The sequence below is a fragment of the Natator depressus genome, chromosome 4, assembly GCF_965152275.1.
Source record: "Natator depressus isolate rNatDep1 chromosome 4, rNatDep2.hap1, whole genome shotgun sequence".
Classification (NCBI taxonomy): Eukaryota; Metazoa; Chordata; order Testudines; family Cheloniidae; genus Natator; species Natator depressus.
The window spans coordinates 109,925,356-109,950,479 of NC_134237.1; the positions used below are offsets into that span (position 1 = coordinate 109,925,356).

Genomic DNA, 25,124 nt, shown 5'->3' on the forward strand with positions numbered 1-25,124 from the left:
TCCATTCATTCAGCCCATACTTCTTTAATTTGCGGGCAAGAATACGGTGGGAGACCGTATGAAAAGCTTTGCTAATGTCAAGTAATAACGTGTCCACTGCTTTCCTCTCATCCACAGAGCCAGTTATCTCTTCATAGAAGGCAATTAGATCAGTCAGGCATGACTTGCCCTTGGTGAATCCATGCTGACTGTTCCTGATCACTTTCGTCTTCTCTAAGTGTTTCAGAATTGATTCCTTGAGGACCTGCTCCATGATTTTTTCCAGGGATCTCTCTGCCCCACCACTGCCAACAGAAAGTTCAGGAAACTTTGTTTGAGGGGAGGGCTGGATCCTCAGTCCATAGGGGTTGCCTTCCTGTCCTCTTGGATAAAGGGCCTTCTTTATGCATTTCTGCTGACACTGTTGATCCTGAGAGTGGCAAACAAGATCAGGCAAGACAAAACCGAAGTCCTCTTCACTGCACTGACTTGGCCGAGAGAAGTCTGGTACCTTTACCTGATTCACCTCTCCTCCATCCATTCCCCGTGTGCTGTCTCCAGTCAGATTTTTTAACTCTGAGCTTTGACTCCTCAATGGTTCTCGGTGATAGGAACTTCCTGTTTGACAGAGGTACAACCGGTTCTGTTCGAACAAAGGAACATTTCTACTAGAAACACTCACCTCAAAAAGTGGGAAGAGATTTCACCACTGGAGTGTCCACTAACAGTTTTTGTCTGCTCTATCTTCCCTCTTCACTATTCACAGTTGCCTGATGGAATTTAAAAAAAAGTCTTTTCACGAGTTCTGTCAAGGTTCATTTGGTGGCTATCGCAGCCTTTCATTCACAAGTAGAGATTTTCTGTGTTTGCTCACTCCACCGTGTGTTAAATGGTGTTACATTTGCAAATGAATTGTAGCTCTGCAGTTCTCTTTGAAGTCTGTTTTTGAAGATTTTTTTTTGTTGAAGTATGGCTACTTTTAAATCTGTTATAGAATATCCAGGGAGATTGAAGTGTTCTCCTACTGGCTTTTGTATGTTCCTATTCCTGATGTCTAATTTGTTTCCATTAATTATTTTACGTAGACTGTCTGGTTTGGCCAATGTACATGGCAGAGGGGCATTGCTGGAACATCATGGCATATATCACATTAGTAGATGTGCAGGTGAATGAGCTCCTGATGGTGTTGCTCATGTGGTTGGGTCCTCTGATGGTGTCACTAGAGTAGATATGAGAACAGAGTAGGCAACGGGGTTTGTTACAGGGATTGGTTCCTGGGTTAGTGTTTCTGTGGTGAGGTATGTAGTTGCTGCTGAGTATTTGCTTCAGGTTGGGAGGCTGTCTGTACGCAAGGACTGGCCTGCCTCCCAAGGTCTGTAGGAGTCTTCAATCTCCCTGGACATTCTATAACAGATTTAAAAGTAGCCATACTTCAACAGAAAAGCTTCAAAAACAGACTTCAAAGAGAAACTGCAGAGCTACAATTCATTTGCAAATTTAACACCATTAATTTGGCGTTGAATAGGGACTGGGAGTGGCTGGCTCACTACAAAAGCAATTTTCCCTCTTTTGGTATTGACACCTCCTCATCAATTATTGGGAGTGGACCACATCCACCCTGATGGAATTGGCCCTGTCAGCTCTGGTTCTCCACTTGTAAGGTAACTCCCTTCTCTTGTGTCAGTATATTTATGCTTGCATTTGTAATTTTCACTCCATGCATCTGAAGAAGTGGGTTTTTTACCCATGAAAGCTTATGCCCAAATAAGATTGATCAAGGGGCTGATTAATTTTTTCCGACAAGTTAGAAAGTCTACTCCTGCATGGAATTTGAACTTGGTTCTTAATTATTTCATGAAACATCTGTTTGAACCGATGGCTAAATGTTTGTTGCTTCATTTGTCGATGAAGACATCCTCCTTGGTGGCCATTAATTCTGCCCAGAGAGCAGGAGAAATGGGTTCATTAATGGCAGATTCACCCTTTACAGTATTCTTCAGAGAAAAATAATTGTTACAGCCTCCTAAGTCCCTACCTAAATATCTTTTAACATTCATGTTAGGTAACCAAGTTTTTCATTTGTCTTTTTTCCCCTCCCCACAAACCACAGCAATGTAGGGAGGAAGCTGTCCTCCGTACATATATGTTAGAAAGGCATTAGCCGTCTATCTGGACAGAACCAAACCATTTAGGAAGTCTCCTAGAGTGTTTGTTTCATTTGTGGACATATCGAAGGATCCACAGTTTCCACCTGGAGAGTTTTAAGGTTGATTTCAGGATATATTTTTCTGTGAGGCTGCTAACGTTCCACCTCCTTCCAGAGTATTAACTAATTTTACAAGATCCCAGTCTATTTCTTTGGTGCTATAGAGAATAGTTCCAGTTGCAGGAATTTGCAGAGCTGCTACTTGGTCTTCATTCATACTTTCCCCAAACAATGCTTTTATACTTGCTGCCAGATTAGAAGCTGCTATTGGCAATCCAGCTCTGTCATCACTCTTAGATCCAGCTCCAAAACTCCTTAATCCTTCTGGGAATACTGCTCGGGAGTCAACTGAAGTGGATTGCTCATAGGGATGCTACTTGAAGAAGGAGAGGTTGCTCACCTTGTGCAGTAACTGGAGTTCCTTGTGATATGCATCCCTACGGGCACACCACAACCTGCCCTCCTTCGTCTCTGTTTCGGAGTTTCTTCTTCCGGGGCTTCGCAGCAGCGAAAGAACTGAGGGTGGTTCGCCTGCACAGCTTTACATATCCTCGGTATGGGGCATGAGGATGTCTGGAGAACATGCATTGGCCAAACACACTGCTACTGAAAATCTTCAGTCAAAAGCACATCTATGCATGAGCACATGAAGTGGAGAACCCTTCTGGGGACGCACATCTCAAAGAGCTCTAGTAACTGCACAAGATGAGTAACCGCTCCTTTCTTCAGAGGGCTTCTGGTAGCCTATGAGCCCAGTTGTGGCCACAGCTTAACAGAAAACAATAGTTCCACTAAAAGTGGATCAGTATTCATCTGAGAAGCTCTTGACTTCAGCCAGCCTTTCTCCAGGAGTTGAGTGCTGGAGGCCTGTGGTCCTCTCTGGTCTGTTCCAAACAAACTCTGCTCTGATCTCCCCTCGTAAGCTGTTCCTTCCAAGTCTGACATCTCTCACAAGTGGGGTGCGGCTGACTGAGCCCATAATAGTTTATTAACTGTGTGGTGCTCAATGTGGGGTTTGTATACCTCATCACACCCTCTGTAGACTTTCTAAAATGTGTGTATATCCAAACCACCAACTAAACTAGTCATCTATGTTCTCTACAAAGGGCCATCCCAGTATAGTGATCCTGTATAGTATAGCTTAGAAGATGGACTTGAACATTTTTGGCATGCTAGTAGAAGCATTGTTTAATAGGTACAGCACCTAGAACATGGGGGCAGTCCTGATGCTGGGGACTCCAGACAGTAACAAATAATACAGCAAGGAGACTCAAACTGGGGGTCATGACCCCTTAAGGGGTCACAAGGTGGTTACATGGGGGTCATGAGCTGTCAGCTCCATGGGGCTGACAGCCCCGAGCCGCCATTAAATTACCTCTTCGATTTTTAATTTATAAAGGGGGTCACACTCAGAGGCTTGCTGTGTGAAAGGGGTCACCAATACAAAAAGCTTGAAAACCACTATAATACAGAATAATAATAATTACAGTTACTCAGTAGCTCCATCATTGTCTTACCTTGTATTTTGGACTGGAATGTTGAGAAATCATGGGCAGAAAAATTCCAGCTACGCCTCACTGACACTCCTGAAGCTGGGAGCAATACCTACCTTGGTCCCAGTACCAGCGAGGGACCTGCATCTCCCTGGGCAAAGGTTAAAGCAACCACAGAGCTACTTTCTGTTAGGCCAAATTCTTAAGGACTGTTCCACTGCCTGAGGAATGGTGCACACACACATACTGGGGAAATCCTCAGCTGCCCAGTGGTTTGGGAAAAATAGGTGGCCTGGCTTCATGTCTAAATGGAACCACATTTAAATAGCTCTTAGCTATAGTCATGACTTCCTAAGAAATAATAAAACACATCTTTGCACTGTATTACTACGGTGTTCATCCAAAGTGTATTTGGTGCTACCTACTGAGGATTAAAAAAAAAAAAATCCATAACCACACTATGTATAGAGAGATGCAGTTTATTTTTTTTGCAAGAGTGTATTTTGTGGCGGTTCAATGATGAGACAGAACACAGCTTTTAGCAAGCAAGCAGGCTGGTCTCTGCTAACGGGCTTCTGCCTGTCAGCTTTCCACCTTCCCCTTTATTCTCTCTCTCTCCCCCCGTGCATTACATTCTCCAACAGATAAAAGGAATACACTGGCTTTGTTTAACATTCTTATTTACCAATTTCTATCTACCGCATTCCTTGCTCTCGGGCCTTGAGCCCAGTCCTGGGAGGCTTCCCATGGTTCATATCATCTTGGCGAGATTCCAAGGTTGATGCCCTTGAAAGAAGCTGTGTGTGCACTACTCCTACACAACGCTCCGGGTGTGCCCTGAATGTTGCCAAGCGCATAAACCTTTATGAATCCTACATCCCCTCCTTTTTTGTTTATTTGTGCTCGGCCATCTCATGGTAGCCATCAATTTGCATTTGCAAGCCAATTAACTCCCGGACAGACAAGGTCATAACTCGTGGAGCCTGCCAGGGCGGGTCTCAACAAAGCCTTAACAAAAAGGAATACATTGTACACAGCAGCAGCAAAAAATAAGCTTAAGAAGGTAAAGTGTGATTGGCCTGGCCCCGATTAGCCATGCTAGAGTACTGGGAAGAGAGGTTTGAGTAAGCGGCAAGCATCATCTCATTCCCAATTTCCTCAGGGTGATGACATACTGGAATAAGGCACGTACCTAACAATTCTTCAGCTGCTACAAAATCAAATAAACAAAAGTGGGTAACATTTACTATTAAAGCCAATCTTTCCCATAGGTTATATGTCATTCGGGCCTGTAACGGAGAAAGCGCTCCCAAATCAACCCCTCCAGGAAATAGCAGGTACAAAAGGCATACAATCAGTACAGAATTAGCAGTAATTTGGGCGAGAATTGCCACAAACAAAGTCTCAAGAGTCTCTGGCTGTTGGTTTGCTGCCAGTCTTCGTTGAGCCGCGGCGACCAATGCTTTTACTGCTCCGCATGTCACGGGCTGGCTTGGGATGCTACGTCTCCTCCGTTTCCGTCCCGTCGTTGTCGACCTGGGAGGCACCGCGTTCTCCTCCAAGGTCAGCTGAAACTCCGGTATGGGGTTCGACAGCCCTGGTGCCACGCCATGCTGTTTCAGTGCCGGTCGCACACACCAGGCCGGAGCCCACAACGGTCCTGCAGGGAGAAACACAGCAGCATATCCCCGACCCCAAGTGATTAGAGGTACTGGGCCCAACCATTGCGGATCGGGCAGCTGATGGTAATAGACACGCGGTCTTTCCATTTGTGAAAATGCCGATCCGCGGGGGTCTGCTGATCTGCGTTCAGCGTTAAATTATTTAAAGGAAACAAAAGGATATGCAGTTGTTGCTGAATGTCTCCTAAGGTTCGGAGACGCAGCTCCCCTTGTTTTAATAGTTTGTCAAGCAAGGTTTTTAGCGTGCGATTTGCACGTTCAACAATGGCTTGGCCTGTGGAATTATAAGGGATCCCGTGTTTGAGATGGACGTCCCATTGGGCACAAAAGGTGAAAAGTGCTGTGGAGCAATAGGCTGGGGCATTATCCATTTTAATCTGGCTTGGGTGACCCATAACAGCAAAACAGGCTAGCAAATGGTGAATAACTTTGGGAGTGGCTTCCCCACGCTCTGGGGTTGCCCAAAGGAATCCCAAATAGGTATCAATGAAAACATGTAAAAACGAATAGGGGTGGAATTGTGGCACGTGAGTGACGTCCATTTGCCACAGCTGATTCGCTGCGGTACCTCTAGAGTTAACGGCATAAAAAAAGGTAGGGGCAGCAGCGGCACAGTGGGGGCAGGACGAACAATAGAACGTGCATGATCAGCAGGAATGTGAAACTGTCGGGCCAAGACAGAGGCAGACTGATGAAAAAAGGCATGGCTTTCAATGGGGTCAGAAAAAAGGGAATTTACCTGACCACGTAACGCGCGATCGGCGCGCGCATTGCCTTCAATGAGTGTCCCAGGCAGAGGGGTATGACTGCGAATATGAGCAACAAAATAAGGGAAATTACGAGTGATGATGAAATACTGTAAGGACAAAAACAGGCGAAGGAGGTCCGCATCGACCTGAGGGGTAATGAGGGCAAGGGGTAAATAATCAATTACCTGATAAACATAATGCGTGTCCACGATCAAATTAAAGGGACAATCAGCAAAAAGTTGAAAGGCCAAAATAACAGCAGCTAATTCCAAGGACTAGTAAAGCTCTCCAAGCGCTGTGCATGCAAATATTGTTGTACAAGTGAATGAAGCGCTTTCAGCTTTTCTAGAGGGAGCGGCCACTGGTCAATCCATGCGGGCTCTAAGGATTGCCATACCAATGGTAATGCGGATGGCAAGGTGGGTGAGGGAGGATTTTGGGCCATTATATATTAATATCGAGGGTGGTGTCCAGCTTTGTAAGTAAATCGCGGCCCCAAATATTGAGGTGGACAGGGAGTACAAAAGGGCGGATTGTAGCAAGGGCACAGCCTCCTGGTTTAGAGACCGTGACCCAAGACAAACTTTGGCGCCCAGGTTTGCTACCCCCGATCCCCCACAACTCTTTAGAAGGAACTGTTGGCCAACCGACTGGCCACTCCGGATCACAAATCACCGTAACGTCAGCTCCAGTGTCCACCAACCCTGTAAAAGGAACATTATTTAAGAGAAGTGTTAACTGAGGTTTTGAGGGGCGGACTGACATTGTCAGAGCAACAAGTGGAGAGGACGTATTGTGAGACGGTGACTGAGACAGCGTCGATCCAAAGCCGTTCCCACCCCGGGTTCGATCCTCTGCGGCTGGCACCTGATAGGGGACTAAAATCAATTGTGCAATTGACCATCCACGCGGGAGCGATTGCGGAAGATGGGTCCACACCTGAACCTTAATAACACCAGTGTAATCAGCATCGATGACTCCTGGGATGACAAAAAAACCCTGTTTCCCAGCGTGTGAGCGAGGGAGAACCAGACCCACAAATCCGGCAGGGAGAGGTCCCGTCACCTGTGTAGGTATGGCGCAAACCTCCCCTGGCAACTGAAAATCAGCGTCCTCCTGCATAATCAAATCAAGCCCTGCACTTCCAGCAGTCGCCGCCCTCATGGAATCTATGGATTGTAAGGCAGAGGAACAGTTGTCTGAGTGGGAAACACCCCCGTTTGGCCCTGGGTTCGGGGGGGACCCGTTGTGCGGTTTCCCGACCCGCTACGACACTGATTAGCCCAGTGATAGCCCTTCCGACACTTGGGGCACTTCTTTGAGGGGCGGGCGGGCGCCGTCGATGAGCGGCACTCCCGCTGAAAGTGACCCTCCTTACCACAGCGGTAACAACGCTTCCCCTCCTTCCCAGTTTTTCGCAGGGCGGCAGCCAGAACTCCAGCCTTATGTGCTTGGGTTCCGATGTTTTGGCACGCCCGCAGCATGTCCGACAGCTCTAGAATTCCAGAGGCTTGTGCAGCCTGGAGAGCACGGCGGCAATCCTCGTTCGCATTTTCAACCGCCATTTTTAACAGGATCTCCTGAGCTGCCACAGGGTTATCCACCTGTCGGAGGATAGCCTCCTGCAATCTGTTGGTAAAATCCATAAAGGACTCTGATGCACCCTGACGGATACTGGCAAAGCTTTTGGTAGGCTTGCCCGAATCCGGGACCTTCCGGAAAGCATGCTGGGCGCAGGTGGAAATAATGGGGAAGACGGCCTGAGGGAGTTGAGACTGCAGCTGAACAGTAGCAAACTGGCCCTCCCCTGCCAAGTGCTCATAAATGATACCTTGCTCTCTATATATCTGGGCTTGGCGTTCCGCCATCTGCCGATACTCACTAAGCCAAATAACATACTGACTGGGTGTCAGCATCATGCGCAACAGCGCCTTCCAGTCTTCAGGGATTAGGAAGTACCCACTACCTAGCCCTTCAATGAGACCACGCACATACGTGCTAGTCAGGCCGAACTCGCGAATCGCTTTCTTTACCTCTCTGATCACCGAGTAAGGCAAACTGACCCAGTCTGCAACCTGGTTGCCCTGGCCATCATCCTGCCAGGTCACCGGACAAACTGAGACCAGATCAGCCAGCTCCTCTGCTGTAAGATCTGAGCGAGTCTTCGCTGCGTGAACCATTTGTTGCACCAGCGAAAGCCTCTGAGCAGACGCAGACGACCCCCCGGGGGGCCCCGGAGCATGGGGCCCCACGGGCGGAGGGCGATCACACACCGGCTCCGGTGGGGAAGGCCAGGGAGGCGGTGGTAATAGAGGCACTGGGGGCGAAGCAGGGGGAGGGATGGTTGCAGGAGCGGACAGGGGTGGCGGGATCGGCAACCCCTCTGTTGGCGCGGGAGAGGGTCTTTCTGAGGTGACACACCGTGTTGCATCGGTAGGAGGGGGGGTGGCTGCAGGAGCGGACGGGCGTGGCGAGATCACCAGCCTCGCGAGGGAGGGCCTGTCCGGGGCGACACGCTGTATCGCGTCGCGGCAGAGGTGCCAGGCATGTAAAGCCTGCACGGACGCCCGAGGCTCTTTGTGCAATGTCTGGCCCAACCGCTCCCAGTCCGCTAGCTTAAGGGTTCCGGCTTCAGGGTACCACGGGCATTGGGCACTCACCTCCTGTAGCAGGAGAGTGAGTTCTCGAGTGGGGCAGTCATGCTGAGCCTTACGCAGCAAATACTGTAGCTCATTGCGGTGTTGCACTTGCAAAGCAGAGAGGGAGCTTCCCATACTTACCACAACGAAAAATACTCACCGGGATCCACGAAGCGGATGAGTGACGCGTCTGAAACCCTTGCCGGGCGAGGTGAGTGCTGAGGGCCCCACGTTTGGGCGCCAGTTGTGGCGGTTCAATGATGAGACAGAACACAGCTTTTAGCAAGCAAGCAGGCTGGTCTCTGCTAACGGGCTTCTGCCTGTCAGCTTTCCACCTTCCCCTTTATTCTCTCTCTCTCCCCCCGTGCATTACATTCTCCAACAGATAAAAGGAATACACTGGCTTTGTTTAACATTCTTATTTACCAATTTCTGTCTACCGCATTCCTTGCTCTCGGGCCTTGAGCCCAGTGTATTTATTATATTTACTGTTTTCACATTCACTAAATTAGTTACTATTATGTACATACAGTGAAACACTTCTGCTAAGTAGAATATTAAACTTTTTAATATTTTGTTCATTTGTGTAAAAAATACAGTTTTATAAGCACAGTTGTACATAATTTTTTGACTTTGTCATATAATGCAACTGGGGCATGTGTATTGTAATTTAATTACTTCAACCTAGCAAGTCCTTTATTGAATTTATCTTTTAAAAATATTTTTCAGTATTCATCAACATACTTTTAAAAATTACATTTCAGTACTTTTGCATAAGTAAATTTTTACTTGACAAAAGTATACAGTATGTGATTGAAAATCCTATATAAATCCAAGGTCACATATTGTTTTCATTTGAATTTTTCTCATTGACTGGTAGCACACTCAAGACCCACAACACTTCAACCTGTCTTCTCCATTATATCTTCTAATCAGTTCCCTGCCATATCATATTTGAAAAGAAATGCTAGGTTTCTCATTTTTTCCCCCCAAACAAGTTTTTCTAGTCCATATGATTCCTCCACCATATGAGAAGTTAAAGAAATATGATCCGTCTCGGAAAGAATAGTAGTATAGTGCACACTCTCTCTGTATATTATTTCAGTAACACTGATGTGGCCAGATTACCAACAGATTCAGATGTGGTATCTCACTAAGTCAGGGTTGAGTTTGGTACATAAATGAACAGAGGAGGAACACATAGGGAGTATGAGATGCACATCGTCCCCAAGGAAGTTGCTGATATTTTTAAAATCTGGTCTAGACTAAAGAAATTCATGTTTCTTGAAGATTTTTCACCAGGATTTAAGAGGGGTGATGTTTTCAGGAGTGTAAATACAGAATTTCACACAGCTCTGATCTTGAACCCAGTCTTTCAAAGTTATTATCAAGAACTTTGTGGCATGATTCTTACTTAACCTTTTAGCTGCAGAGCTCTTAGATAAGTTATGTTATTTATAAGAAAAATCTGGACCTGATGATGTGAAACCAAAGTAGCATCTACTGGTAAGCAAAGTGATTAGCACCTCAGGGTTTATTTTTAGATTCTGTGTGGGTCTTTCAGTTAAATATATACACCCATACACATAAGTTGTATGTGCTTGTTTAGCATTGACCCAAGAGTTCTTTAAAGAATTGTAGAAAAACAAATATTAAGTAGTCCCTTGTTTAGGTATAAAGATAAATATAAATAGTACTTTCAATTTCATATTTTATTAAGTCATGTGCAATCTTGAGTCATGTTCTGCCTCTTCCACACACACACATTCTCCATATATTAGCTTTTTATGGTAAATAAGTTTAAATCTGTAAATTTACGGTAACTGGCAGTTGAAGATCTGGGTTGATTTTAATGGATTTTTTCCATAGGTCATATAAAATTGGAAAACGTTCAGAAGGGATTTTTTTTTTTAAAGCCTAATATTTGAGAGAATGTTTTGATGGGAAATTTGAATCTCCAGTGTTCAGACTGAGTGAAAAGATGACTTCTGCAATTACCAGCTTTGCAAGTTCAACCTGGGTTCTAACAGTCAGTGTGTGATTTACACATGATCAACAGTAAAGATTCTGAAATTGGAAAAAAACAGTAATTTTGTGGATACAGAGAGATTACTGCTACATAGCTTACTCTCCACCATTATGTTATTTCAGCAACTTTGATAGTAATTGTATTTCACTAAAGATGCCAGATGGGCAGATTTTTCATTCCTGTTTTTTGTGCTCCCTAGCATAACATAGGGTGAACTCTCCAAGTTCTGTAGTTTTGTGGTTCCTAAAGGCACAGAGAGTGTGTTGGGGTGCAGGCCACCTCACCTTCCCGTCTTCACTGGTGGTTGCATATTACCCAGGAATCTGTAGTTCTTTTCTAGTCAGCTCTTTCTTGACTGTATCAGCAAAGGAACTTCACTCTCTCGTCACTGCTCCAGCTGGTAGCCTGCTTAGTGTTGATCATACTTCAGATATCTTTTTGTGTTTAACTTTTTGACTGTTACATTTTTCAGTAGCTCTTTTCTTGCTCTTGTTTGGGAACTTCAGTTCCACAGGTAGGCATTTATTTCTATTAGATGCTTCGGTGCTTTAATTTCACCACTTTGTCCTTGCATTAGCGTTTTTGCCTTGATGTCTGTTGTTTCATCGCTTTGACACTTGTTGCCTTGCTGCTGCTTCACCTTTTTCACCTTGTTTTTTGTTTTTGGTCCCCCCCCCCCCCCCCCCAAAGCTTCCTTAAGTCTCTTTGGCTCTGGTCTGCATTTCAGAGTTCGCTAAATTACAAAGCTACTTGCATTGAGTGGTTTTTCTGTTTTTCAAAATATCATCCACTGCCTTTACCCTTAAGGAGCTAGGAAGATTACTTAATGGAGTCAGTGTCCATGAGGCAGAAAAATATCAGTAATAGAGAAGTGTGCTTGCTGTGCCCTGTGCCAGGGTGTTAGATTGTAATGTGGTAGGGAGTATTACATCTTTCTCCAACCATTCAGGCATCATGTGGATTGCCTTCAGGGCCTCCTCAGGGAAGTCCTGGAGATTCTAGATGGTGTCTTAAGACTGACTGAGAGTGTATCCAAAGAGAAATTCTCAAACCATAAGTCTTAGTTGTCTTCAGCTGCTAACATTAAAAATTTATGTCAGCACCACTGAAGTGCCCCGCACTTCATGCGGAGTCCCTCATACCCTTGGAGTCTTTGCGACTGAAAATTGGTGGTACTGAGCTCCTGCTCATCGGATAAGGTATTGCCTCTGAATAAGAAGCATAGGCAGGAGGCTAGAGATAGCCAGCTGATCTCTCGTGCTTCATTGATGAAGCCCCCAACACCAGGCAGCTTTATATTCAGATATCCATGATTCCCTTTTGTTTCCAGGGCTTGAGGTTGAGATGGAGCTAGGAATCATGAATGGCAGTACTTGGCTCCTTCAGATGTTGGAGTACTGCTTTCAGTGGTTCCCTCTAATGCTGTACCATGAGCTGTCAGATTTCTTGGCACAACCTGAACTTATTTTTGTACTGTTTTGGCACCTCTGGTGTCGGTGTTCTTTGCGCAGTGTGTTGATGCATCCCAATGCAGTGTTGACACTTAAGACCAAACCATCATATCACCTCATTAGTTCTTCAGACATTTGGGTGGGGCAGGGTGCTGTCATTGTTATCTGGATTCTGAAGAACTGGAGAACTCATCTGATAGCAAATACATGCCAGCATGGAGAAGCAGCACGCTAAATGTTGAGATAGGGCAAGTCCAGGAATTTTCAAGGGCTGTGATATGTGGGTCAGAAACCCAAGTCCAGTAGGGCTGCATTTTTCTTGTTATCTGTCTTGCAGCTGCTGGTGACAGAAATGTGACAGGCAACTTATACCACTGCTCCATTCTTGGAGACAGTTGTGGAAAAGTATATCTTTCCAAGGGATGGCATCAGTCATGTGTTCCTCCCTTCCCACAAGAACCTGGTGACCAACACAACTATGGTTCAAGCAAAAACCAGTCAAACACATGGCACCAGGCACCAGAAACCTCAGGTTCAGAGATGGAATTAATATGGACAAAGAAATTATAAATCGGCAGGTGTAGCCTTTTTGTATTGTGATCTATTGGGCCTTCAAAGCCAATGTGCAGGTCATGCTTTGGAAAAATGTGTCTGTGTTGGTGGAGTCCTTTCACAAGGGCAAATACTAGAATTGCATCATTTTCAGACAGTCATTGATGTGGATAATAAGATAGTAACAGCCTAAGTTAAAGGAATGGATGACTGTATGTCTGCTTCTCTGCTAGCTGCCAAATAGGTACTGAATAGAACCTCTGAGAGGAATGGGTGGGTACTCCTATAGAGAAGGTAAGAGTTGAAGGCAACCCTGTTTTTTCTGTATTTTGTGGTTGGGTCCATTGGGCTTCTCACAAGGGAAGGAGGCGAAAGAGAGAGAAGCCCCATTGAAGAGGCAATTTGCGAGCTTGTTATCCCCAATGGCCACTGGTTGCCTGATTCTCCTTTCAATTGGGAGCACACATGTTCCCCTTCTTGGACAGATGGCTGGTCAAAGACACAATTGAAATAATTCCACCTCACTACCGGGTAGTTTGAGTAGTTTATGATGCACCCTAGTGGCTTCAGTTCCTCAGCAAACAATAAGAGAAAGTAGGAGCCGTGCTAGACATGGCTCAGCTGAATGCCTTTTTTGGCTCAGGGCAGGATCCCAGACAGCCCCAATTAGAGAGAGCATAAGCAGTGGAACAGCTCAGACCATGCTGTCAGTGTTCGATCTCCTGGCTGCAACTGTGTTAGTAGTACCCTGGACAGTCCCCATATGAAGCAAGTTCATTTGATCCCAAGATCCAATTGAAGTATGCATCACAAGGACTTGTGCATCACACTTGGGTGACATGATCCTAGTGGCAGTCCAGCAAGCTATTGCCAGTTAGGAATTGACTTGCAAATACTTCTCTTCCAAATTGTAGTGAAAAATGGATACAGCCAACCTGTGCTGCTGAGCCCACATTCAGGGATTTCATATTTAGGAAGTTGGGCTCTCACGGAACAGCAGTTGCACATCATTCTTGTGGAGAGGAGCGTGGTCCTAAACACATTAGGCACTTTCAGAGATCTGCTATCTCTAAAGGTAGTGCTGATTCAAATGCACTCTGACCCCCACATTCTGTGTGCACAGGTAGGGTGATAGTGGATCATGCCTTGATATTCAGAAGCCCTGAAGGTGTGGGAATAGTAGGCGTAGCCCCACCAACATTTCTGGTCGCCATGGGTGATTACTCTGAACCAGGATGCCATACTCCATCCCAACTTGACAGCCCTCACTGATGGTTTTTAGTAGAGCTTCATCAGCATACTGTCTCCGAGTAGGAGTACTGTGTCAGACTGGTCTCTTTGAAACCATTTGTTAGAGGACTTAAAATTTGTAAGAGGTAAAAGTTCAGTGATGTAGTAGGCCCACGTGGGTTTGAGCCCTTTAAATTCCTCAGTCCCCACTAATTAAACCTGCTTAATCGTCTGCCTGAGAATAATTTAAACACCACAGTAACTGCATCCAGGTTCATTTGGCAGACGTTTCAGCTTCTCAAGACCCTAGTTGAAGGGTAAACCAGTTTCTCTGCATCCCTTATTGTAAATTTTTGAGAGGCTTGACGCTATTGAAATCCCCATCAAAAAGTTCATGGTGTCATAGGATAGTGTTATGGTCTTGACAAAGCCGATGAAAGTTCTCTGGCACGCTCAGTACCTGTGAGCTCAAAAAAGGGCAGTGGTTAGATTCCTGGGTCTTGTGTGCCACTTCTGTTGTTGGAAGGGGAGGAGGGTGGAAGAGAGGAGTATGACGCCCTAGCCAACTACTGCTGCCCTTAGAGACCAAAAGTCTTAGAGCTTGGGGAGTGGTGCCTGTCTTGTGCTAAAAAGCGCAAGTGAGAATTCTGCCAAAATTGTATCTTCAGAGAAGCAGAATTACAAGATAAGTAATCCTGCTTTATAAGGTTCCCCACACTCTTTGCCATGACATTTGGGCTGCTGTACAGCAATATTGCTGGAGTATTTTTAAAGCACAATTAAAACATATAATGAAACTAAGGTTAACTATAGAAACCATCTTTTTTGTCAAAATAAAATGTGATTCAGACATGTAAGGATTCATTGTTGAATGGGATATGGAGATTTAGCCATTCAACTCCATTGGATGATTTTTGTATCTGAGAATAAATCCCATGTATTGCATTGAAAACTCATCTTATGTCAGCAAGAGTAGAAACTATAAGGGAGTAAAGATCTATTTCAATAATCTTTCTAACTATTCTTATTCAGTGCTAATTTTTTTTTTTTTTTGCTTTGTTGATTTGGCAGACCTTTTATATTACAGCAGAAGGTGGGATTTTACGTTATTTTGGTGTTTCTCAAACTATGGTCTATGGCAAAGTTGCGAGTGATCTGACGAGACCTGGCTAGTCACATGATGCTGTCTCTTTTCCTTTTTCCAGCTGGTAAACTGCATTAAAAGATGGCTAAAATATGTTACACTTCTAATACTACTTTTCTGTGTTGGAAAAATTAAGCAATTGCTGTGTTTGCCATAGGGATGTTATGTGAACACAAATTAAAGGCGATATGGCCCCATAATTGAAAATGGGAAAGGAAATTGTTCCCTAAGACAATAGTTTCTCTATTAGAACATGGAAAAAGTTTGAGAAATCCAACGTTAGTTTATTACAGAACTACAATTTGTATGGGACATTTCTAATGACTTCTTACCAACTTGTCTCTGCAATCCTGAATTAACAATGTGGACAATGAAAATTAACTTAATGTGTAAGTGGAACAGCTCTTTGTCAAACTTAATCTTTGGAATATTCTGACGTTCTCAGAAAAACAATCAATACTAAGGATTGTCTGTAAAACTGCATTTTTAAAATAAATAATATTTTGTTTGCTATAGTAAAAGTTCATTCTTAAAGTAACATTTTTGGACTACACTGTAACTTATAGCTTTATTTAATTCACTTGCACTGTTTTCGTTTAAACACCTTTCACACCTGAAAACACAGACCTAGAAGTCTACAAGACAGATTTCAGCTCAGTATATTTTAAAAATCAAAGGGCTGGATTCTGGCACCCTTACTTACATTAAGTAGTACCTTACTTCCCAGGTAATCTCACTGATTTCCATAGAATTACAGATGGAGTAAGGTAGAAAGGGATTCAAAATCTGGGCCAAAATGATTAAATTTCTTAAGTATTTATTAAAAGAAAGATAATCAAAGAAAATTGTTTATTTATATTAATGCATGTGTTCCATGTGTTCTTTTCCCCCCCCAGATCTTCCTCAGAACTGTGATCCTAACATTCCCCTAGTTGCTCAGGAATTAATGAAAAAGATGATCCGTCAGTTTGCAATTGAATACATTTCAAAAAGTAGCAAAATTCAAGAGAATAGAAATGGTTCATCATTTGAACCAAGTCTGATATGTAAAAATATCCAAATGAACCAAACGGAAAACTCCTTTCAGGAAGAACAGGATAGCCCTCTAGACCTCACTGTGAATAGAACTCAAGAACAGAAAACTCAGCAAGGTAAATCTTTTGTGTCTGTTTCTTTAATATCCTGCTGTTTTGAAATTGTTTTCATGTAGAATTGTCTTATTGTCCAAATCTGAACAATTTAAAATAATCACTATTTTAAAATGTTTGTCTATCCAAAGTAGCATTCAATACATTAAAGTAAATTATATTGTAGATTATTAAAATCCATGTACAAAAAAATCAGTTATTGCATGATTGATTTTTCTGTATTTTTTCAGCATTAACAAATGGTTCTCTAAACAGCTGCAGAAATCTCATGGGAAAACTTTGAAAAAATTCTGTCAAAAAAACATTTTTGTTTGTGTGCCATGTTTCCCTAAAAGCTAAATATCCCCACTCCTGGATCCATGCACTCAGTGACTTGTGGTGATTCAGCAACCTTTGGAACAGTAAAACTCTTAAACCACCAGCATAAACCTGCTGAAGTGTGATCTACTGCTTGCTTCCCTCATTTACTTTTTGCACCATTAACAGGAGAGAAGTATATATTACACCTGTTTGGTCGCTAAGAAAGCGAGGAAACCAGTGTATGATGACTTTATTGAAGAAATGGGATTTAGAAGCATGAAAGGGAGGGAAAGAAGATACTGGTGGATAAGTAGATGGTGTTCCAAGCACAGAGGGCAGTATGAAAGGAGGCACAAAGTCCGAACAGGAAAAGATGAAGGGAAAAGTAAGGATAGAAATTTAGTAGACGTGTATGAGGAAGTTTTAAATGGAGATTCTGTATATGTAGGGATGAGATATTGCAGAACATTGAAAGTAAGGACAAGGAGCTTGAATTTGTGTTTTGTGGGGTGGGGGTGGAGTGTTGTGTGGTTTGTTTTTTAAAGACGCTAATAAAGGGAATCGGGTGGAATGATGGCATAGTGACGACAGGCGATGGGATTTTGAATAGATTGAAGGAGGCAGGAGATAGACAAGATGTTAGGATTGGTAATAAGTTCTTTTTGGATATTTGGCTCATTATGTTCGAGCTGGTTGTGGAACATTAAGGAAATATCAGAGACAACTGAAGTTTTATGACTGGAGACCATCATGATATAGATATACAATTAACTGTTGTATCAATCCCAGCCTTTCGTCTGGCTTTTTTCATTTTTTCCTGCCTAATTTACGATATCTCTTCCATTTTTACTTGCATCTGTACTTACAACCTTTCTCTGTTGGTATTTTTATTATTGGGGGTGGGGGGATGCTGATATAACTTACTTATTAAATTGTATCTCAGTCTCGCAGTTTGTTTTTATAGACTTGTTAGGTTACCTTTATAGAAACAGTGTAGGAAGAGATCTGGGATATCCTTTTTGCCGCTGACTGACTCAAGGTACTGCTTTCCTTCTAGTACAGTATAATAAGAGGTGCTGTTTTAGGCCGAAGCTCTCAGTAAAAACTCAGTATTTTGTTGAGAGATGGGAGGGATGGAGATATGAAGAGGGTGAATATAGCACCACTGCCCAAAGAGGTGGCACTAGTCAGAATAGTTCCCTTGGGTCTCCAGGCCTGAATTTGGTCCAGCAGCAGTTCTGAGGGAAAGGTTGGTGATTCTGCTATGGCATTTGCAACTCTGAGATTAGGGTCCCCTTGTGCATATGCATTAATATACAGTCTTTAATTATAGAATCATCATGATACTATTTTTTCCACATGGATGCCACTCCCCTCACTACCTATGCTCTGCTCTCACCCTCTGTGTTCCATTCAAAATGCATTGTTCATTTCTCCTGGGCACCAGCAACCAGAAGCATTGATAGCACAGGAGATAGACTCCCTCCTCTCATTTCCTGTGCCAAACACCCTGGTGGCCCCTGATGGCTGGGCAGAGCAATTGCAGGGAAAATCCTGCTCACCACCTGCAGCCCTGGTGCAAGCCCAGTACAGACAGAATCTTCATTGACTGTTTCTGCCAAACAGTCTCAAGTGAGTATGTGTGAACTGCAGGGTTGTGGGGGGGTTTTTTTGTTTTTTTGTTTTTTTTTAGATTTATGATTTGGGCAGTTTTTTTCATGAGAGCAGCAAAAGGCATATTCCTGATACCAGGGCAGCACCACCTTACACCATACCCTCCAGTTTCACATCCCTGCTCTAAAGCATGGAGATGCTAGTGTCTTAGTGAAATGTTTGTAAGAATTTTTCAAGATGGGCAAAACAACACAATTCTTTCCAGCCTTGCTCTGAGAAACACCTTATACTTTTTGGTGAAATATTCTAAGAACATTTAGCCATCCAGCATGGAAAATTCAGCCCAAATGGTTGAAGTTTAGCAAAGTTAAATGAAAGCAACTAATGGAAAGTGTTAGGCGATTTTTACTTTTGGTATTGCTACCAGTTCTGCCTGTAATATGTTATGCACTTGCTCCAGGGAACTGTGCCAGGAATTGTGGGATAGATGCAACAATCTATAGGCCCTGCAACACTTGCAGGAACTGTTATATGAGGATGGGCACACTGTGTACACCTGAAGCAGGGTGGTTAATAAGGATAGATTGTACTGTTGCTTCAGGTGCAATTTTCTCATATAAATGCAGCCATAGGAGAGCTGGGAATTACCGTGTTTGTCACAGAGGAGAATCATAAGGCCCTCCCCCAGTTGCTTTGTCAAAGGAAGAGATGCAGGAGCAGAGTCTGGGGAGTCACAATACTGGACGAATATGCCTGTCAAGGCGGAATCTCCGCTCTGTCGCTTTGAGTACAGAAGGTGGGGGCACGTAAGGATTTTAAAAATTAATACTTGCCACTCAAAGCTTGTATCAAACTCCCAAGGTTTCAGCTTTTCTCTGACCTTGGCTTGATAAACGCTGCCACCACTCAAATGCAAAAAAAACCCTTGGACCCAGGAAGGAGCACTTGGGAATTCCTGCCTGTGGGGTACCCTCAAGCCCACCTGCCCACCCCCCCACGGGGAAGAGCTGAGAAAGAAAACAAAGGAAATTAGCTGTTGCTACCAGCTAATCAAACAACATGTACGAACCTCTTAGGACACCCAAAATCCAATCCTGTTCTTAAAAAAGGTAAATTTTATTAAAAACAAAAAGGAAGAAAATACATCTGGAACTTAGGCTTTTGCTAGATTTTAGAAGAGCAATTTCAAAAATTAAGCACCCAAAATAGCTTTCTTGTGGGTTAGCTTAAAGGTTACAAGCAAACAAAAGCATCTGGGGTTAGCACAGAGGATTTCACAAGCCTTAGAAATAAACCCAATCGCGTCTTTCTAAACCTTCCTAATTTACTTACATATTTGGGTTGTTGAAAGTTCTAAATATGATCTGATGGTTTTCATATCTGGTTAAAACTTTATGCAGCATTCCTGCTGCCCGTCTCTTCAGTCCAGAGAGAGCAACAGACCAAGGGAAAGTTTTCTTTCCCAATTTAAAAAAGTTATAGCCTTTCCATTGGCTCTTCTGGTCAGGTGCCCACTTTTTTTTTTTTTCTTTACCGTGGGGACTTTTTAACTCTTTTTATAGGTACAGCAAGTAGAGAACAGCTACCAAGAGGATTTTTACAGCTAGCTGGCTGTGTGTACATCAAAGGGAGCTACCCCCTCCACTTCGTTTATCTCACACACCCCAAATCACAGATGGTGCTGGCCAGCCTGGTTCAGGTCAGGTCCACACCGTCTGGAATTTCTTCCCAGAGGTTTAGGAAGCAGAGTTAATAAAATACGTGCACCTCTAATTTTACTAATAATTATATGAATAACCAAGCAGTACTTTTTCCATTTCAAGGACTACAATGACTTAGAATGCAGGTACATTTTTACCCCGCTGATTCTGGGAAACCTTCCCAGGAGAGTGCATCAGCCACTTTGTTAGAGGCTCCTGAAATGTGTTGTAATTTAAAATTAAAGTCTTGAAGAGCTAAGCTCCACTGAAGAAGTTTTTTGTTAGTCACTTTGACTGTGTGAAGTCACTTCAGTGCAGCATGGTTAGTCTGCAGGTGGAACAAATATATGGACGTAGCTTCTCTAGAGCATACACAATGGCACAACATTCTTTTTCTGAGACTGACCAGTGGCTTTCCCTCTCAGAAAATTTTTTGTTCAGAAACACGACAGGATGGAATTGTTGATCTGGTCCTTCCGGCATTAAAACTGCTCCCACATCACGCTCGGATGCATCTGTGGTTACGATAAACAGTTAGTTGAAGTCCGGGGCCATCAGTACAGGGTCAGACGTAAGGGCCGCCTTAAGCTGGTTAAAGGCTTTCTGATGTTTCTCAGTCCGCTGAACAGCGTTTGGTTGTTTTTTCCTGGTCAGGTCTGTCATTGGGGGTGGCAATTTGACTGTAGTTTGGTACAAATGGTCAGTAATACCCGGCCAAGCCCAAGAAGGATTAGACCTGCTTCTTTGACTTAGGGACAGGCCAATTTTGGACAGCATTTATCTTAGCCTGTAGGGGGTTGATAGTACCTTGACCCACCTGATGTTCAAGGCCTTAACGGTTAATCCTGCCTCTCTTATGTGCTGGAAGACAACTTGGAGGTATTCCAGGTGTTCTGCCCATGAATCTGAGAATAGAGCCACATCGTTGAGGTAGGCGACGGCAAATTCCCCAAATCCAGCCAGAAGATTATGTTCCAATCTTTGGAAGATGGCGGGTCCATTTTGCAGCCCGAAAGGGAGCACATTAAATTCATACAGCCCTGCATGGGTGATGAAGGCTGACCTTTCCTTGGCTGGGTCATCTAGTGCACTTGCCAGTACCCCTTAGTTAAGTTTAAGGTGGAGATGAACTGGGCATGTCCCAGTTTCTCCAATAGCTCATCTGTGCGTGGCATTGGATAGTTTTCTGGGCGAGTTCCAGTATTTAGTTTACAGTAGTCCACACAAAAGTGAATTTCCCCATCTGGTTTGGGAACCAAAACCACTGGAGATGCCCATGCACTCTCAGAGGAGCGGATTACACCCATCTGTAACATGTCCTTGATCTCCCTTTCTATTGCAGTTTTGGCTTGAGGAGCCATCCAGTAGGGTTGGGCTCCAATTGGGCAAGCATCACCTGTGTCAATGGAGTGGTACGCACGTTCTGTCCGTCCTGGGGTGGCTGAAAACATTGGTGGGAAGCTAGTGCACAGCCCCCTTTCTTTTTTTCTTTACCTGAGGGACTTTTTAACCCTTTACAGGTAAAGCAAGTAGAGAACAGCTACCAAGAGCGATTTTACAGCGAACTGGCTGGCTGGGTGTCCATCAAAGGGAGCTACTCCCCTGCCCCCCTCACTCCCCACTTCATTTATCATAATGCCCTTCAGCTTCTTGACCATTAAACTGGACTGGACTGTTGAAAAATACTGGTCTGACAGGAAAGGGCCAGGGTGCTACCTGTGGCACCAAACTGGTGACCCAGGCTTTGGTTCCCAGATGTGGTAAGAAGACGCTGTTTGCTATTTTTATTCAGCTATGACCTTTTCTCTGGACTTAATGCTTCCTCCAAATCCAGCAGCATTAAACCTCGCAATGACAAAGGCTAACACCATTAATATATGTAAGACACTCAGGTAAACATCATAACCTAATGCATGAAGTCTACAGCATCCTAAGCATTTTGCAGATTTTACTTTTACAATATGGTCTAGTGTTTGGGTGTCCACTAATTCAGTAGCTTCACCCTTGGGTATTATGCTGAATTCAGATAACTCCAGACTTTGGAGTTTGCTCACATGTCAAGAGATTTTTAAAATACATGAATGTTATTGAAACCTCCAGAAATTAAGATATTTCTCATATAGATGCTCAAGCTGGTACTCTATTCTTTAACCAAAAAAACATTTGAACCATTCCAAGAGGTGGTATTCTACTTCCTGTTCTTCAGAGTGGCCTTTCTCATGCCTTTTGTTTCTGACAGGATGATGCCTGAACTTGGAGAACTGTTATAAAATAATAATACTTTACATTCCATCAAGAGAAGATAGTACTCTGTGTTCTATCCAGTTTCTTCCCAAAAGTCAACACTGAGTTCACTATTACCAAAACACTGGTCTGATATCATTTTGCCAAACCCATTATTTCTAGAAGTCAGTTTCATAATAGTCTTGATCTGCTTGAAGATTAGAGATTTATTAGTGCTAGCTATAGCTAAATTAAGCCATGATTTAAACTATACAGAGAGTTATTACTCTTATTGGCTTATAAAAGATCCTGATTTTTCCCTTAAATTATTAGATTTTCCAGAAATATCGGTGCATCCAGGACATTAATCCATCCCTTTGAGATTGCAGAGATTGTCCTACTGCATCAAGCATCTCCTAGTTCAATGGCAAAAAACGTTCACTGATGACAAAATCAATGAGAAGAAAAAGCCTGTGGACTGGGAATTGTAAATAGTCTAACTTTCCTCCATAATCTGCTCCTTTCTCTGCATGTCCACAGTATAAGGAATAGAGCTGCAGTCTCCGTTTTTTTACTTTTTATATTGCTCATTGTTATCTCTGTTTACTGTGTGTACTGAACAAACAAAGTATATAGTTAGACCAAGAATACAGTCTGTAAAGGAATTCAGTTAAGGATAGAGATATAAGTCTATCTGCCAAGATGCTGGTGATGGACTCATCCACTGTTGGATGGGGAGCTCATCTGTGTTAATGGAGCTGCCCTTTGAACCTTTGGCATCCTGTGCTTTATATCTCCTGCCTATGAAGACCATCTACTTTGATATATTTTCAAAGTATTTGAATGAAAACCGCCTTTTGGTTAAATCCCTGGCTGTGCTAACTGTAGCCTGCAGAGTTCTTAAATTCATAGATTCCAAGGCTGGAAGGAACCACTGTGATCATCTAGTCTGACCTCCTGTATAATACAGGCCATGCAACTCCCCCAAAATAATTCATAGAGCATAACTTTTAGGAAAACGTCCACTCTTGATTTAAAATTGACACTGATGGAGAATCCACCACAACATTTGGTAAGTTTTTCCAGTGGTTTAATTACCCTCATTTAAAAATTTGCGCCTCGTTTCTACCTTTGTCTAGCTTCAAATTCCAGCCATGGGATCATTTTATACCTTTCTTTTTGAAATGGAAGAGCCCATTATGACATATTTATTTCTCATATAGATACTTATAGACTGTATTCAGATCATTCTTTAACCGTTTCTTTTTGTTAAGCTAAATAGATTGAGCTCCTTTTCTCTATCACTATAAGGCAAGTTTTCTAATCATTCTCATGGCTCTTCTCTGAGTCATCTTCAGTTTACCAACTTCCATCTTGAATAGTGGACACCAGAACTGGACACAGTACTCCAATAGCAGTTGCACTAGTGCCAAATACTTAGGTGAAATAACATCTCTACTCTTACTTGAGATTCCCCTGTTTATGCACCCCAGGATTGCATTAGCACTCTTTGGCTACAGCATTGCACTGGGAGCTCATGTGCAGCTGATCTGCCATCATGCCCAAATTTTTTTGAGTTGCTTCTTCCCAGGATAGAGTCCCCCATCCTGTAAGTATGGCTTACATTCTTTTCTCTAATGTATATGTTTACATTTAGCCACATTAACACATGTACTGTTTGCTTCCACCGACTTTACCAAGTGGTCTATATTGCTTTGTACTGGTGACCTATACTCTTTGTTATTCACCACTCCCCCCAAATTTTTGTGTCATCTACAAACTTTATCAGTGATGATTTTATATTTTTTCCAGGTCATTATTAAAAATGTTAAATAGTGTAGGGCTAAGAACCAATCCCTGAGGGACCCTGCTGGAAACACACTCACTCGATGATTCCCCATTTACAGTTACATTTTGAGGCCTATCAGTTAAACAGCTTTGAATCCATTTATAGTGTATTGGGTTAATTTTATATCCTTCTAGTTTTTAATCAAAATGTCATGCTGTACCAAGTTAACCACCTTACAGAAGTATAAGTATGTTACATTGACACCATTACCTTTATCAACCAAACTCATAATCTCATGAAGAAAATAACAGGTTAGTTTGACAGGATCTGTTTTCCATAAACCCATTTTGATTGGCATTAATTATATTACCTCCTTAATTCTTTATTAATCAAGTCCTGTATCAGTTGCTCCATCATCTTGCCCATTATGAATGTCAGATTGGCAGGCTATAATTACCCAAGTCATCCTTTTTACCCTTTTTAAATATGTGGCACAACATCAGCTTGCTTCCAGTTGTCTGAACTTCTCTGGTTTTGCAAGGCTTATTGAAAATCAACATTATTGGTTCAGCAAGCTCCTTAGCCAGCCTTTTTGAAACTTTGTTGCAAATTATCCAGACTTAAAGATGTTTAACTTTAGTAGCTGCTGTCGAACATTCTCCTGAGATACTAGTGGAATGGAAAGAGTGTTATCATAGGATACGACTAAATCATCTTTTTTTCCCCAAGTACAGAAGAGAAATATTTACTAAACACTTCTGCTTTTTCTGCATTATTATTGATAATTCTACCATTTCCATCTAGTAGTGGACCAATATATTGAAATATACACAAAATATATTTTGTGTACAGAACAACAGAACAGTTAGTGCTGGTGGGGGAGTGGTGCTATATGTGAAAGAAAGTTTAGAGTCAAATGAAATAAAAATCTTAAAATGAACCAAACTGTACCATACAATTTCTATGGATAGTAATTCTATGCTTGAATAGTAAGAATATAGCAGTAGGGATATACTACTGACCACCTGACCAAGGATGCTGATAGTGACTGAGAAATGCTCAGGGAAATTAAAGAGGCGATACAATTAAAATAATAATAATTAATAATGAGGGATTTCAACTATCCCCATATTGACTGGGTACATGTCTCCTCAAGATGGGATGCACAGATATAGTTTCTTGACACCTTAAATGAC

The 25,124-nt window shown here is 42.9% G+C and overlaps 1 protein-coding gene across 7 annotated transcripts in view; it reads left to right on the forward strand.

Annotated features, from left to right (window-relative positions):
• The window catches only part of LCORL (ligand dependent nuclear receptor corepressor like), a 183,332-nt gene that overhangs the window by 97,069 nt on the left and 61,139 nt on the right, over positions 1–25,124 (forward strand). For all 7 annotated transcript variants that reach the window (XM_074951619.1, XM_074951618.1, XM_074951620.1 and 4 more), the window contains exon 5: positions 16,051–16,305. In XM_074951619.1, the coding sequence (XP_074807720.1) occupies positions 16,051–16,305 (255 nt within the window). The remainder of the gene's footprint in view (positions 1–16,050; positions 16,306–25,124) is intronic.